Source organism: Calypte anna, chromosome 1, assembly GCF_003957555.1.
Source record: "Calypte anna isolate BGI_N300 chromosome 1, bCalAnn1_v1.p, whole genome shotgun sequence".
NCBI classification, from domain to species: Eukaryota; Metazoa; Chordata; class Aves; order Apodiformes; family Trochilidae; genus Calypte; species Calypte anna.
In genome coordinates this window covers 135,097,210-135,114,163 of record NC_044244.1, presented here as the reverse complement: position 1 = coordinate 135,114,163, position 16,954 = coordinate 135,097,210, and the positions used below count along the sequence as shown (strand labels likewise).

At 40.6% G+C, this 16,954-nt stretch overlaps 1 protein-coding gene, 1 long non-coding RNA gene and 1 other non-coding gene across 3 annotated transcripts; 2 read left to right on the top strand and 1 right to left on the bottom strand.

Moving 5' to 3' along the window:
- Positions 1–26: 26 nt before the first annotated feature.
- On the top strand, positions 27–142 carry LOC115600505. The gene has a single exon (XR_003989028.1). It is a non-coding gene; the product is annotated as a small nucleolar RNA SNORD89 (small nucleolar RNA).
- A 618-nt stretch (positions 143–760) lies between these two features.
- On the top strand, positions 761–4,118 carry LOC115598589. The gene is made up of 2 exons (XR_003987757.1): positions 761–2,104; positions 3,506–4,118. It is a non-coding gene; the product is annotated as an uncharacterized LOC115598589 (long non-coding RNA).
- A 1,542-nt stretch (positions 4,119–5,660) lies between these two features.
- CNOT11 (CCR4-NOT transcription complex subunit 11) lies at positions 5,661–16,837 on the bottom strand. The gene is made up of 7 exons (XM_008498054.2): positions 16,435–16,837; positions 15,619–15,783; positions 12,733–12,885; positions 11,926–12,128; positions 10,885–11,087; positions 8,243–8,339; positions 5,661–6,010 (listed from the first exon to the last, which is right to left on the bottom strand). Exons 1-7 carry the CDS (start codon positions 16,835–16,837, stop codon positions 5,813–5,815), a joined length of 1,422 nt encoding a protein of 473 aa, XP_008496276.2. The 3' UTR covers positions 5,661–5,812.
- Between the last annotated feature and the right edge of the window lie 117 nt (positions 16,838–16,954).

The following is a 16,954-nucleotide window of genomic DNA, read 5'->3' as shown; positions in this document are numbered from 1 at the left end:
TTTTGTGTCATAAGGCCAGCTGTGGTACTGAGGAATGATGACAATAAAAGGCCGAATTGCAGTGCCTCTAGCAAGCAGTTTGCTCTCCTTGGAAGCACGATGACAAAAATTGTCTGAAGCGAATCATTAGTCTGACCTCAGTCAAAAAGCTGCAAAAAAATAGCTTAGCAAAAAGGGATGGGTTTAAAAAGTTACAGGACAGGAAAGAGACCATCTGTGGAGTTAAAATTAGTAGCAAGAGAGAATTAGAAATGTGAAACAGTCTCCAGATCAAACTCAAATCCGTTACTTTTAGAGTAAAGAGATGTAAGTAGCTATAGGTAAATACAGGTTCCTAGACTTTGCTGATCTGGACATCTACTTTCTAGCATTTTAGCTACCAAAGTTTATATGAAGTTCAGAACTAATTAATCTTTCCCTGGTATGAATGATTGTGCAGGATTAGGTGCCTTATGACTTCTTTCCCTACCATTTGGAGAATCTTCAGTCTGCTGCTTCTGCTTAGGCTCTGTCCTGCCTAATGTGATAGAATTGTGGGTTCCTTCTGTGTCCCCCAGCCCAATCTTTCTTTTTCTAACAGTGCTTTTATTTCATAAAACATGCAGGAGCTTGGCTGAGACCTGGTTTTGTCATTTTTTCCTGAAATTACAATCACAGAATGGTAGGAGTTGGAAGGGACCCCTGGAGATCATCTAGTCCAACCCCCCTGCCAGAGCAGGTTCACCAAGGATAGGTTGCACAGGGTGGCATCCAGGTGGGTTTTGAATGTCTCCAGAGATGGAGTCTCCACCACCTTTCTGGGCAGTCTGCTCCAGTGCTCTGCTGCTCTCAAAGTAAAGAAATTCCTCTTGTTGAGATGGAAATTGGGAAAGAAAGTTTCTTACTAGAGACATTTCATGTGGTGAAATTATACAAAGATAAAACATGGTGCCTACATGAAATGGATGGCCTTCCAGTGGCAATGTTGAATAAATCATTTGGGAAAAATCCCTAGCCAGGACTAGGGGATGTTGCTTTTGCAGTGTTTTTTTGGTATCATTTTTATTGGTATGGATTTGCTAGCTCTGGGATTAATGTTACAGAGAAAATTTTTCAAATTTAAAGAGATTTTTTAAAAAATGGCTATGAATATATCAAAATGGACTGCTCTTTAAAGAGGCCCTCTGTTGAGAACTCTTAATTTTTTAATAATAGTCTACAAATGCCAAATTGGAGAGCAAATCTTACAAAAAATAACTGTTTAAACTAGCTTCAGCTTTCACACTTGATAGCAAGCAAAAATGAGCCATAGATGTTAAAGGTCAAAATGCATGTTAATAGTGAGTTTCATTACCTGCAGTACAAATTTAACTGGAAAATTCATCTTTTCTAACTACCCCTAGACTGGATGATTCTGCTCCAACCGTTGCCTAGAGCCAAAGATTCTTTGCATGTAGTAGGGAAGTTTGATTTGATAGCAATAACTTCTTCCTCCTGCCCCTTACCCCCCTGTGTATGCAAATGTAGTCCTTGCCAGTAATTAGAGCTAGGTTCTGGAGGTATGCCAGAGGAGTTGTAGGATAATTTAAGTATAGTGGGAAGGCTTTTAATCCATGACAATTTAATAAACTGGACACTGGTATATTCCTGCCAGAGTTGGGTTGTGACAATGCTGGAATTCCTGTCCTGTGCCAGGGAGTAACTTGCATGGAGAAACACAATTGCAGCAACTTCAAGCACAATATCAAACAGTCAAAGACTTTTTTTTTTTTTTTTAATGACTTCTTGATTCAGGAATGCTTGTCTTGGTTTTCTGTGTGGCCTGCTCAGCTTTCTCATAAGACTGGCCAGTAGTAAGTTGTGCAGAGAGGAACCCAGGAAGTGCATATGGGCACCTGCTCCATGCCCTGTGCTTCAGAGGATGTCTGAGGCAGTATCTAGGCTTTGATTGGGATCAAAGGCAGAAGAACAGACTGAGTCCCCCCAAGATGCTGACTATGGACAAAGAGAGCTTGACCCTTGTGATCTTTGAGCTTTATACTGAGCGTGACACATATGCAAAGGAATACTTTGGTCAATTTTGGGACACCTGTCCCATCTGCTTCCCCCCACAGGAAGGTTGCAGGTGTGATACCCTTTCCTCCTTTTCATTTCTAGCATAAGAGGTTTAGCAGCATCAAGCAGTGATCTTTGTTTCTTACAGAATAAATATAAGCAAGAGCCTGTCTACATATCGTTCTACCACACTAACTATAAATATTGAGCACTATTAGTCCTGTAGCTGTTAATTTCTGAAAGTACAATTACTTAAAGGAGACTTAACTGAAAAGTACAAATACTAAAAGAAATTTGGTTCTGTCCTGGCTCAGAAAAGGACACCAGATCTTGATCAACTCGATCACAAGCAGTAGGTGTTGGATTTACATTAGCATGGCAACTGATATGGCACAAACTGGTTGGGCTTCTTATTTAGCTGCCCCATGAATGAAGGCTTCTTTTTAGTCAAGTCTAGACATGCAGCTACTGTAAGCAACATTCACTGTACTTTGAAGCATACAGCAGTAGGTTAAGAATGGCATTCTGAATTTGTGGAGTATTTTTTCAGTTGTTGCCACAATGTGTAACAAAGTTTTGATACACATCAACATCCCAAGTGTTAATAAAGTGGGAATTCTTGCACAACAAGACCTGTGTAGCATCCTGATTCTAATCAGTAATGATGGTGGTATGGCAGTGGTTAGCTGGGTGGTCCAGGGGTGTTTGCTTTTGTGTTTAGTTTGTTTGGGGTTTTTTGTTTCTGTGTAGTTTTGGAGGAGGTGCTTTTGGAATGAGTTTTTTTGAGTGAAGAGGTTGCATGCATAGTTTTCATTGGGTTTTGCCACTCAGCATCAAATGCTGAGTGTTTCTGCACTGGAAAAAGATACTGAGCTCAATAATATACTGAAACCTAGTAGAGGGGTCAGCTGGCAGTATTTCATTGAGTTAACCTGGAGGGAATGGAGTTCTTGGTGTTGGCTGCCAGGTGAATCAAACTGTTGGCACCTTGGCAAGCAACAAGGTCTGTATGTCACCCCTCAGCCACCAGGGTGGCTGTGACTTCAAACAGTGGCTTGGACCAAATGAATAGCTTGCTGCTACAGAGAGGGAGAGAACAGTCTTCTCTATTTCTGCTGTATTACTTTGCTCTGTCTCGCATTCAGGTTAAGAGTATGTGATAAACTAATTCATCTGAAGTGATGAATTATCTATCAAAACTGTATTTTGACAAGCTGGGAAATGGACTGTCCTTACTGTGCAGTTGAGTTTTAGAGCTGGGCTAAAGGGATGAGGAACTGGGGTGGAGGATGGAAGAGTAAGACTCCCCTTGGGTAAGGTAAAGAGATGGATTCTTATAATAGGGCCATGATGAATTACAGTCCCTAAGAAGGTAGCAGGGTGTGGGGTGTGAGTGATTTCAAACCATGGCTTTAATATGTCTTTTATCTGTTAGATTGATCTTTATTTGATGTGTTCTTTTATCTCATAGGTGATATGTGAAGACTTGGACATTGGAATTGTAGATTAAACATGCACAAATCAAACTGAAGAGGTTTTTTTGTTCAGTATGGGTCCTGATCTCTCTCCTCAGATATCCTGCTGTATTGCAAAACTTCAATTTGAGAAAGTTTTAAAAGTAGAATGTCTCTATAATTGCATGTGTTTGTGTGAAGAATGCATTGCCTGGAAAATGTCCACTATACTTCCATTGGACCTGAACCTACTTTTCACCATCTGAAACATGGTAATGATACTGCATTTTTAAGGGAGCTTATCCTACTTAATTCAGAAGAACAAATTAATTGGAGTTTCCATTGTTTCGTTAGTCTGAAGCTTAAGTTCAAACCTTTGGAGCCAGTTACTTCTACTACAAACATAACTGCATTTGAACTTGCTAGTCAGTCAACTATTCACTACCAGCTGTCTCTTATGGTAACCTTGTGCTAACTTGGTTGCACTGTTTGAATTAAGCACTGGGCTGTCTTTTCCATTGTGTATGTACAACTGTAAAAATGTCAAGTTATGCATTGTTGTTGTAACTTAATGGCTAAAAGCTCAAATTCCTTAATAAATTATACAGAACTTTTAAAAGTGATGTCTTAGAAGCTCGTGGGGTTTGCTTTCTTTGCTTATATAAATGGTCTGAGACACTGAAGTAGCACAGCATGAAGGCAGCTTAACTTTAGGCTGGGTAGCTAAGGGGGGGAGAGCCTTTTGTGCATGTTGTAGTGCATGACAGGTTAACCTGGAGTGGGTGCTGGGTGCCCAGCCAGCTGCTCTCAGTCCCCTTCCTCAGCAGGACAGGTGAAGGAAATAAGACAAAAAACCTCATGGGTCCAGAGCTAAGCAGACTTGATGAAGATTAATTTTAATTTATTGCCATTTCAAGAGTAGGATAGTGAGAAACAAGGACAAAAGTAAAACAACTTTTCCCTCCCCCTAGTTTTCTTGGGCTCACCTTTACTCCTTCAGTCCTGACTCCCCTACCTCTGCCTTCCCTGTGAGTGGTGGCAGAAGACAGAAGGAGGATTGGGGTCAGTGGTCTCTGCTGTTCCTTCCTCACACTGTTCCACTGCTCCAGTGGGGATCCTTCCTGTGGGCTGCAGTTCTAAAGGAACTGCTATGTGGATTCTCTCCATGAGGTTTATGGAGTTATCCCAGAGCTCCACCAGCCTGGCTAAGGTGCTTGCCTGTACCACCTTGTCCTGGCTGGGTCCAGCACAGCAAACCCAGTAACAAGTTTGAATGTCTTCCTCAGTGCACAGTGCTCTGAAATTAATGGGCTGTGCCTATTTCCAGTGTATGCGAGTACATTACAGAAGTGCCAATGATAACCCATAAATTTTCTTGCTTATCTCTTTTAGTGACAGTACAAGCCCAAGGATTGAGGATTTATGTATGCCTGTAAAACTCAAGCTAATACTGTGAAGAGGCTGAACAGTTAGGCTTTTGCTATACCATTATGGTAGCAATCTTTTTTCACTTGACAAGGCTTAAATTCTTTTGAAGTAATTCTGTAAATCATAGGTAGTGTGCAATGCAATGCCCTAAAGCAGTAGTGATCAGTTTTCTGATGGAGCCTATTACTTTGTCAAAAGTCTAAAATCTATATTTAACCATGTTTTTGAAGAGTATTCATACATAGACAATACTAAAGTCTTCCTTCAACCTAAAGTGTGAAGTATTAAGGTAAAAATTTAGCTCATGAACTAGGTTGACTGTTGCTAGGTTGACAGTAGCCTAGAAATACTCAGTGGTCTTGAAAAGAGAGTACTGCTCTGAGCCTATAGCACCCACCACTACCTTTCCACCATGTAAAGATAAGCCCTTAGCTCTTTCTGGACATCAAGACAGACTCTTCCTTAGTCTCTGCAGACAGTATACATTGTTAGAAGTTATATGCAGCTTCTAGAAGCTCTTGCATAGTAAAGAAACAGCAAACAGGAAGTTAATTCCCTTAACAGAAATTGACTTCTGTTAATTCACAGTTCTTTACACAAAGACAGTGAGTGCCACATGAATACTTAAATTTGCTGTGAAATGGCAAGTATCATTTACATCTCTCCCTGGAATTAGAGCCTGCAGTTCAGGATATACATACGGCATACAAAGTATGTATAAAAATGGCATAACTCAAGCAGGTGTATCAGAAAAAAACCATTATTTATTGTTCAATGCATAAAATGCTATTTATACTCTATTACATCATTAATCCAGTGATTTAAGTTTAAAATATACAATTAATTGGTATAGAACATGCTGGCAAGGTTGGTTTTTCACCAATGACATAGTGGTTTTACTTCGATGTTTTTGTCTCTGATGGATTTTCCCCTGTGTCAAGTGTCTTCAGCAATCTGAAGAGGCCAGCTGCTTCTCGGATCCGACTGAACTCAATGCAGAATGCCTGCACTTCTATAAACAAGTCCTGTACATTAATAATTTTGTTTCTGATTAAAGACTGAAGAAAGACGCAAACAAGACGTACCAGCCGGTTCTGAAACAGAAGAGGTAATAGTTTCATAATCCAAATAAATGTTTGCAGCCAAGTAAGTTAAAGGGCTGTTGGCTCTCTGCTGTGTAACTGAGCCATTTCAGGAGCAGTTCAGCTGTAATCTTGTTCCCAAGCTTTGTATACACTGCTTTATTTTCTATGTCCCGTACCACTACTGTATTTTAAAAAATGGGCTCCTCTGCTGTCTAGTACTGTACCTCTAGATACAGGAGCTTTCCCAAGATTAATCCTGTGCACAAATGAAGCACCAGACCTACATATGCACTGTACTTCATTTCTTTATTATGTAATCTATGAAGTCGGAGAGAAGGGGTGATGGCTTACAATGATGTCATCACTAGAATCTTGCTTAGTCTCATTTTGTATGATAACATCATGAAGAAAAATGAACAAGGTCCTCATCTCAGAATTCCCCAGTCACCACATGATTAAGGAACTCCAGCTGGCAAGTGACAGCAGCAGAACTGATCCCATGCTTGCTTTGCAGGAAGTGCTCTATCCCTGGATTAGCATGACCCTCTTCCTCCATCTTGGAAGGAAAGAGAGCACCAGGGACACATAATGGATGGGATCTGATCTTGGAAGCATTCTTCAGACCCAAGGGCTGCTGAGGTAATGCCCTGCAGAGCACATTGGGAGTTGGGAAGTGGAAACCTAGGAAGTGGCACCTACATCTTGTCATACAGGGATCAAGTCACTAACCATCTGCTTTATACAGAGAACAGTTTTCCTCAAGGGCTTCCTCTTTACTGTTGAAGTGGTCTCATAGTTGACACTGTGAGAAAGAGTTGAAACCAAACCCTTCTCTAAAAGCAACTGTACACATGAACAATTATTGGACAGATAACCTTAATAACTGAGGAACATGAAACTAAGAACTAAAGAACAAATGCAAAATGCTGGCTGACTCCCAGTCTCCAAGGCTTGTGCCTCTTTCACTTCCAAGAGTGCACTTGTACTGTGCTTTTCAAACAAAACATCTTGTGTCTCAGTCACTGTGAGGCCTCACACACAGTATTAGCAAATGTTAGATCTCACAAGCTTTGTATGCTACTTAGTGAGCAGTATGTGTTCCTTGACACTCTGTTCTTTTTCATCCCTGGCATGCCTTAAGTACAGCTGCTCTGTGCTCTCATCAGCCTCTCTGAGCACATTGTCCCATGCTGTGGGCAACTTCTCAGCTGCAGCCCAGCTCTGATGCTATTTTCCTATTCTGCTGTCAAATGTAAAAGGCACAGCCATTCAGCAGGTCACAGATCAAGCCACCCGTGTCTATCGGGCAGTGTCCCAAAGCAGAGAAACAGCAGCAGCCACCAAAAGATAACAAATGGTTAGTCATCATCTGGAAGGGTATTGAGAACAAAATCACACTGCACCCATATCCTGTGTACTGCATGCAATTTTTCTCTCTGCAGCTTAAGGGTATAGTACAGATAGAGAAGATACTGAAGGACACCAAAGAAGATAAAGAGAAAGGAACAGCTACCTCATTGCTAAGAGACTGAAGAGGCTGCAGTCCTTCACTGTTGAGGGGCAAAAGCTGAGGCAGGACTTGGTGAAAATTCCCAAAGCTTTGGGTTAAGTCAGTGTGGAACTGTTTTTACCAATCATATATCCAAGAAAACAAGTTCCAGTGTGCACTTGGTGAAACCAACAGATCGGTTTAGGATCAAAGGGAGTACCTCACACAACATGGAGAAAACCTTGTGTACCTCGTCTTTGAAGAGCTCTGCAAGCTGTTGTAGGTTGCTAATAGTGATGATTGAAGGGCAAGACTTCCAGGTGAGTTTTGTAACATCACCTCAAAGGTCTAAAAGAGTGGGCATAGTTGCACACTTGTACAGAAAAGAAACTTGAAGCTCAACACTAAGCATAAGGCAACATCTAGTGCTGGGGGGGGGGTGAGGAAAAGGCACACTGAGTGACAGATAAACCTCTTCCATGTAAGGACCTGAGTTACATAAAAACCTGCAGTTTTGCCAGGGAGAAGTGTATTGTTTCTACAGAAAAACAGAGAATAGTAATTACCTGTGAAATCTGATACAAAGAAGAAACATCTGTTGAACACTATGAAAAATGGCAGAGTGCATTAGGGGAAAAAAACATGCCTCTGAAATAAAGATGCAGTGAGACAGAATAACTTACTGCTATCAGCCTTATAAAAATTTCATATTACACAGCGGTTCTTCTTAACCAATTTACTGAAGTACTCACCTGCATATATTTGTCTTTAATCTGTTCACAGGTGGAAATACAGTTGGAGATATAAAGATGAATAAACTCAGGTGGGAGATCAACTGCAGTAGTAAGCCTGTTAATTAAAAATATCCAGAGGTTTATGAAGCCATAAATCTAATGATTCCACTGCAAAACAAATGAGTTAGACTTGTGATATTAGTTTATTCCCAGTCACATGAAACAGAGCAGATCTCTGACAGCTTCCACAGACAAATTTTCAACCATTTCAATTTCTTCAGTAAGAGTCCAAAACTTTGTTTTTAAAACTCTGACAAAGTAGGGGAGTTGTGTCAGATTGGTTTCTAGTATACTGGACACACCTATGAATTTGCTGTATATTACACAAATGAGTCAATGATACCAGTTTCCAATTTACAATTAAATCCCCAAGCTGTTTAAGTACCAAGATTCTTCTGTGATAAACACTGCAGTACAATTTTGCTTATTCATATTTGAATTTCAGGTACTGAATCTAGATGCTGAACTCCTCCCTCAGGTCTACAACCGGAATAACTCCTTTGTTGCAGCAAAAGATCAGTTTCCTTAGTTCTTTCAGATCCAATTTTCAGTCCTAGGAACTGAAGCAGTAGGAGTATCTACAGCTCAAAGAAGAGATCCTGACTAAATGAAACCATTAACTAGAGATTAATGATGGATGATAATCTCACAAGCTTCTTAATACAGCAGAAATGGAGAATTATTATATCATAGAATGGTATTAGTGTATTTTTAAGGGTTAACACCAATTATTAACCACCTATTCGTGGTTTAATACTGGTTACTAAAGTATCTGAGCTGCTGCTGCTGTTTCTTACCTGAAAAAGCAATGCAGCTCCTAAGTTTTAGATAACAACATACAGTAAATGTAGAACTGCCATAAAGTGACACTAGAATTTGACCAAAGTAACTTTAATCACATTCTTAGTTAGTGAAAGGAGGTCAACAGGGAAAACAGTATCCATTTTAGGTATTTCAGTTTCCAGTTTGTCTTATTTCACTTGGAAATCATTGTCCCCCTTCTTGCACTGAGTAATTTTGCAATTTGAGAAAAGCTGTTCCCATGATGGTTATGCTGTGGGACAACCAGCACGCCTGACTGGTAGTGCAGCTGTCTTGGACAGGAGTAAAAGCTTTTTTCTTACCATTTCTCCATGTCCAAGCCCAACTTCAGGGCAGTAACTGCTGTCCATCTGCACCCATAGGGCGAGATTTTATTTCAGAAATAAAATGCTTCTCTCCCCAAATGTTATTTAAGGTGCAGTTCAATTCTGCTGCAAAGGGACTGCTGAACAAGGCTGATTTGGGAGTTCACATTCAGTAATTGCCAAGAAATGCAAGAAAGTAAGTGGGAGAGAATTACTTTTGTAGTTTGTGGACATGAGCTGTTTGACAGGTTTTCCTACTAAAGTGGATATTGCTATTAAGAAAATGAGTTGTACCTATATGCAGAAGTTATTCCCATTGAAGAAACAAAAACAAAGTAGGATGGCTATGTGACAATGCCACCTTTTGTTCACTTAAGCCACATCAAGAATGCAAGTTGTGTTTAAGCAGATCAGCTGCGTGGCAGGAACTTTTTGTGGAGGATTCTCACAGTAAGTGCCCTTTGTCCCACTGTAGTCTTCTATCTTCTGCATAAGCATACCTCAAGAAGGATCAAAATTAACATTTCCACATGTAATAAAACAGAACTGCTATCTCAGCTGAAAGAGAAGACAGAAGCTAGAGATGAAGCTGGCTTTCAGACAGGCAAAAAGAAAGTGACTTCTTTTATCAGGAACAGACTGGATGGTGACCCATTAGAGGGAGTGACACTCACCACAGTGACAAAACCATACACATCCAGTAACTGGTCATCCTTGCAAGTCAGTCACTAAACTTACAGCTTCCTGGGACACAGGGAGTTTACTTGCTAGTAAAATAAGGTACATTATGGTGAAAATTGCTATGATTCCTATTATTTAAATAGAAGAATATTTAATTCTTACGCAAAATTATAATTATGAAAAATATATATATGCCTCAAGCATCATGTCTTTCTGCTGGGAAATTGTGGGGTTTTTTCCTGTTAAACAGTTCTACTGCTGCTAATAGGAAGCTGTCAACATTACAGTAATATTTTAAAATAGCACTGCTATTTTACTTAAAATTGGCAGGTTTCCTTGAACTTAGCACGGAAGAAGTCCAAGATACTCAACTCTTTTGTTCCTAATCCACAGCTAATTTTACAGATTTAATCTGGACTAAAATAAGAGGTTTTTCTTTAACAATCACCAATAAGAAACTACATGAAGAGCAAACAAAGCTCTTCTAGTAGTCACAGAAAGCTACAATCTGTCACGCACACTTCCTCTGCATGATTATTCAGATTAGGTGTGAGTCTTAATTATAAGAGAGTATTAAAAAAACCCAAACCCCACAAACAGCATAGAAAAATTGAAAAGGGAGTGATAGTTTGATATACTTTTCCTTCGCTGTAATCTGACAAGTCTTTTCTGCAATTCTCATTACTTTTGGTGGCCTTTGGATTGCATCCAAATACAGCCCAGCCTCACTTAGTAACTGTTCAGTTATTTTACATATTCAGGAAAGCTTCTTACATTTGAGATCATACTCACCGATTTACAACTTCCATTGAATGTAAGGACATGTCCATGTTGACCAAGACAGAAAAATACTCTGTTATCTGACTAGATTGCATCAGTTTCAGCAACATTTCTATAGCTACTAAAGGATTGTTTTCAACCAGATCTGGCAATTTGGCAGGAGTGAGACCAATATGGTAAACAAGCTTGGGGTCCTTTTCCAGTTCTCCAAGGAGCTGTAAAGAAAAAAGACTGAGATTTTTGTTTGTTTGGGTTTTCCTGTCTTAGCTACTCACATTACTGCTTGAAGAAACTGCTATAATACATCTAGGCTAAAAGAGAATGATAACCCATTAGATTTAGGAATCTCTATTGAAAGACACTGGAGGTATATTTTAAAATTTCTACATACAGGGAACTGTAACAATAAAACCTTTCATAAGCATTTATCAGTCTTTCATCAATGCGTAGCAAGGAAGGGAGTTAAAAAAAAAACCAAACAAACACCTCAATTTCAAGTTCATTGTTTTCAGAAAAAGCTCTGGAAATCAAAGATATTTTACAGTGCTAACATAATGATTATCAAAACCACACCGAAATAAAGGGTAAGGAGAAATAGCATTGGCATTTCTCAAATAATCACTTATCAAAAGCTTCCCAGAAGCCTGAACAACTTTGTTATAGGAAAATTTTTCAATGTGGAGAAATATTGGTGCTACTTATTGATCAATTGTCAACTATGTCCAGTCAATACCATGAAGCTTAAAGATTTCTTATTCATACAAGTCCAAGTCAAAACTATTAAGACATGTAGATGTGGTGCTTATGAATGTGGTTTTCCATTGAATGCAGTATTCATGGTTGGACCTGATGATCTTAAAGTTAAGGGTCTTTCCCACCCAGAATGATCCTGTGTGTTTTTGTGTATGAGGTTTTTACAATTTAAAGTACCCAGGAGTTTCCTGAATCTAAACACAGATCAAGCAAAGTGATCCAAGTTTTCTTCAGTGCACGAGTTAACAGATAGCTTGTTAAAAAAAAATCATTTTAGAGAGAGAAGTGTGTGACACTTACCTGAGTTTGCTGTGGAGAAGTCAAAGGACTTTTAAAAGCTTTTGCCATGATTCTTTTGATCTCTACTCCAGTGCTGTTCTTAACACACATTGACTTATCCCACTGAATTGTGTGATCTGGCTCTATTGGATTTAACCATGCCAGTTCATCCTCACAGATATGGAGTGGAGGTGGCGGTCGGATAAACTCTGGTCGAAAGTGGCCTGAAGATGCAACAACATCAAATGTTTTTTAAACTCTAGGTATTCAAGTTTCTGTCAGTACAAAAAGACCTGAAGTCTCCATTTCCTTAAGCTATTGTAACACTGAGAACAGCATTACAATCGAATTTACCTCCCAGACAAACACGATTCACAATTTTTAGTGATAGTGTTTACATTAGTCTGTTTCTCCTCTTGGTTCATATCACTAAGTCACCAATTAAGTTATCTTAATATGTTATTATGAAGTTATCTTGCTAAGTCATCTTGTTTCCTTCCACACTGCTTCCTTGGAAGGTGTTAACAGTCAATGCAGACCTTAGCATAGGGGGCCAAGATCTGAGGGGCATCAGACCCAGTGTTTTAGCCAACGAGTGACACTGGTAGCAGCTTTAAGACAGACTTCAGATTTTTAAAAGCTTGTAAAGGTGAACACAATGGAGTCTGACCTAAAGACAGCTTGACATGGTTTTCTACTGTTTCATTCGTCTTCATTCCCATTTCTCACCTTGAAAACACTGCTGAATTACACTACATTTCATCTGGTGAGGTTTAGCAACATAGCAGGTCATGAGTTACAGAAACAAAGATGTGGAAATGCACATACTTTCTATAGGAGGTTTTGGTCCACTCACTAAGGCTTCCGTGATCTGGGAGGCAACGGAGCTGTCAAAACCGGAGTTGGAAGAATCTGGGTCAGGATCACTGAGAATGCTGGGGAAGCTGGCCTTGCTCTGTGTTGGCAACTCAGACTGACGTTCTGAAAGAAGGCCAGTCCATAATATTAAAGCATAAAATTGAAAAGGAGATGCCTGGAATACTAAAAGTACTGAGAAAAAATCAGCTTTAGAGAAGAACTAGCTTGAAAAAATAAAAAATCAACAGATAACATCAATGTGGAACTCAGCACGGTGACAGAGCACTTAAGAGTGCCAGCTGACAAGTGAGGGACAGAGGCATGCAGCAAGGACAAAGAAGAAATAGGAATGAATTTGCAACATAGTCTTGACTTTAGAAAAGGTGAATAACTGATTTAATCTCTATCTAAAAGCACAACAGTGAATTCACATGGTACTCCTGAAAGAGTTCACATGCTGTATCTAGTTTTGCCATCACTTCTCAGAGCAGGGAAGTGAAAAATCTACACAGATACATTTACAGACTCCACAATGATTATGGTCATACTAGACCTGAAGTCAGCTATTGACATTTATCAACACATTTCAGTGGCATTGCATATGCTAAACCTGCACTCACTGTCAAGCTACAGCAAGTGTTTGAGTGGAAACAGATGGAGGTTAATAGTTATGAGGTTCTACATACATCGGCATTAAAGCAAACACAAGAGGAGATGAAGGTGCCCCTTGAAAACCCAAATCACAGGGCATAAACAAGTTACATAAAAATAATATTAAATTTAGTATATACAGCTGAAGACTTGAAGAAAGTGGCCAAAAAGAAACTATGGGGCTCAATACTCTCATTGTCAGATTTTTCAGGTGTTTTTCTGTCACATCTCTCACTTTCCTGTAGCTGAAAGGAATGGCTGATCATCTGCATTCTCTACACTAATTCCACAGATCATGTTTTCCATTGCTTTGGCAGAAAAACCCCAGTAGACAAAAACCCACTACAAGACACCATCTGACAGTCCTCCCCACACCCCCTTAAGAGAACATTGAGCAGCAGATTAAGCCTTATGTAATATGACATCCAAAATTGTTGGTACCATACAAGGAACTCCTTGAAAAAGTTCCATGTGAAACTAAACACCCCTCCTCTTCCTGACTAATTAAGTGCAGTGCTGTCAGATTTAGTGTACTGCCCCTGTCACTTAGAAGCAAAGTATGCTTGCTTCTTTTTATGCAGCCACATCCCCTCCCAACTACCCATCCATATGAACTCTATTTCATATGACCCAGATCGAGACCATGAGAGATGCTGAAATTGTGACTGACAACAGGATGCTCAAAACAAAACACCACCCATAGCTAATGTCTTCTTTTGGCTTTCTGTCCTGCTTTATCCAATTATTTCAGGTCATGCAAACATATGAATGTATGCACACTGATGTGTAGCACAGCAAGGCATGATTTTCTCTGAAAGGCAACAATTAGCATACTTCTCAGTAATTTTCAAAAGAAAATATTTTAAAGTCAAAGACCAACTGAGCTGGTTTATAAAACATGTCTTCAGCTTTGTAAGTTACTTCAAACTTCAGGTTTGTGAGTACTTTCACTCAGCCACTGAACAGAGGGGTTGTTTCTACAAAATGAAGTTCTTTGAAAAAAAAAAATTGGTGGGCATCTTTTTCCAGTCTTTACTTACCATCTAGAACATCAATCTATCAGATGGTTGACATAACTTTGTTTGTATCCCTATAATCTCAAATTATTAATGATGCTTAATTGGAAATGTAGAAGTCAAAATTACAGTCCTTCAATTCAATTCAATTATATTTGAAGCCTTCATGAGCCCTCAGTTACATGCACTGAGACTCAAAAGCTCACCCTCAGTGCTTCAAGGGATGGATGAATGGTTTCAGGTAAGCAGAAGAAAGCATCAGAATATACCAATTTAATGGGAAATAAAATAGCATTTTGAGCTAAGACACTGACTTTAAAAATCTGAAAACAATCACTTCTGTTCCCCTATGGAGCTAAATATTTTACAGGTAAAAAGAAACTAGAGTCTTGAAGCAAAGCTCTACAGTGTATTATGAATTTAATAAAGGTCTGTTACTCTTCGATGAAACAAGGGTTAGGAGACAGTGAGGAGCACTTTACTAAAAGGCCCATCCATGCAACTAGGAGAAAGAAACATTTTTGATACAGTAGCACACCAAATCAACAAAACCAAGTTATAAGGAAGGGCTGACCAAATGGAAATGAACAAGTTTTAATACTGGTTCCCAAGATTCTATATTCCAACACCTTACTTTTTTTTAGGGAAAAAGCCCAAAACAAAACGCCCCCCCCCAAAAAAATAACAAAAAACCACACCAAAACCATGAAGAAAGAAAACCACACTAAGAAAAACCACCATACAGTTGCCATTGCCACAATGAGCTCAAGTTCAAAAGTATTCTTTTAAAGGGAGGAAAAAAAGGAGTGAAATAGATAAGAAGAAACAAAAGCAAGCAACAACAAAAATAAACAAAAAACCCAACACCAAAAAGAAAAACAAAACCAAACAACCCAACCAAAAATAACTAAACCTTCAGATGAAAACCTTTATTTGCAAAATGTTCTAATGTTTAAGGCAATGACATATCTGCTCAAAAATCTTCTAGTAAAGCAGGAAAAAGCAGCTAAGATGCAATCTCTGCTAGAAGCTTCTCTTTGTCCATGAACATGGATTTGAAGACCCTAAAGCATAGTTCAACACTTTTCATATTTAGGACAGGCAACAGTGTCTCTTAGGTAACTCATAACCACAGATTACAAACAGCATTTCCATCCATAAATGAACTACATCTGCAATTCTTCCTTACCTGCTAATGCCAGCTGAAGACCACTGATATCCACAGACTGGGCCATGTTCCCCACATCCATTGAAGCAATCTGCCGAGGAGTCTTCTTAAACAGCTCTCTAGGTGGGGCCAACATCAGTTGAGAAAGAAAGAATTTTTCTGGAGGAGTTATGGGAGGTAAGAAGCCTGTGGAGACGCAGTGAAAACAACTCCTGATTTTTAAGGCAGCAGCATGAAAGGTTTCCATATGCTTCACGCAGAACATGCACAACTAAAACGCAAGCTAATGCGTTACCTATGGCAAGATCTGTGTGGCTGAAGAGTCTTTGTGAGTACCTACAAAACTGCTACCTACCCTGCTCCCAAAGTGATGGAAAATACTGCACTATACAGGTTGGCACCATGCATCTCGACCCCCAACATCTGTTGCCAAGTCAGCCACAGCGTTCTTTATACACTTTCCAATTGACACAACTGGTGAGTTATAAAAGTAGTTTGTTTTTTTTTTTAATTTATTTACCCAAGGCTGTCACACTTGCCTTTATGTGGAAAAGCGTTTGACTTTGATGTCTTTTAAGAGCCTGTCCTCACCCCTTTAAAGCTGTCAGAAGCTTCCTATGACCCCCAGGTTTTCGGTAAAGGCTTTCTCCCGGCAATCCCGTGTTATGCTCCAACTTACCAGCCACCAAACCTAGCGATGCTCACCACGGATACTTCCCACCGCTTGTTCCCAACATGGGACAGCGCAAAAGAACCCTCGGGCAAGCCGAGCCCGGGCAGCGGTAAGGAAACCATCCCCTTCTTCCCCCTCCTCCTACCCCCGGCGGCGGGACGCACCTGAGAGGGGAGTCCGCTCCGCTTCGTCGCCGCCGCGCTCGGGTGCGGGGTTGAGGAGGTGGGCGAAGACGGCGGCGAAGGGGTTGGCGGCGAGGGGCTCGGTGCGGTACATCTCCCAGAGGAGGTAGAGGGCGGTGAGGCGCTGGGCCGGGCTGGGCAGCAGGTCAGGCTGCTGGAGGAGGAGGACGAGGACGGAGCCCAAGCGGAAGTGCTCGGCTTTGCCGAAATAGTGGTGGAAGGCGCTGGAGAGGCCCTCGAAGGTGCTGCCGCCCGCCTCCTCCGACACGATGCTCAGCAGGCTCGACAGCTCCTTCGGCGACAGGCTCATCCTGCCGCCCGCCGCCGCACCCGCCTCCGCTCCCACCTGAGTGCCGGGCGCAGGGCTACTCCCGCCTCCGGGCATCCGACGCCCACTCCGGCCCGACCCCGCTCCCGATTCCCGATTCCCGATCCCCGATCCCCACTCCCGATCCCGATCCCGATCCCGGTCCCGGTCCCGATCCCGATCCCCGCTGCCGTA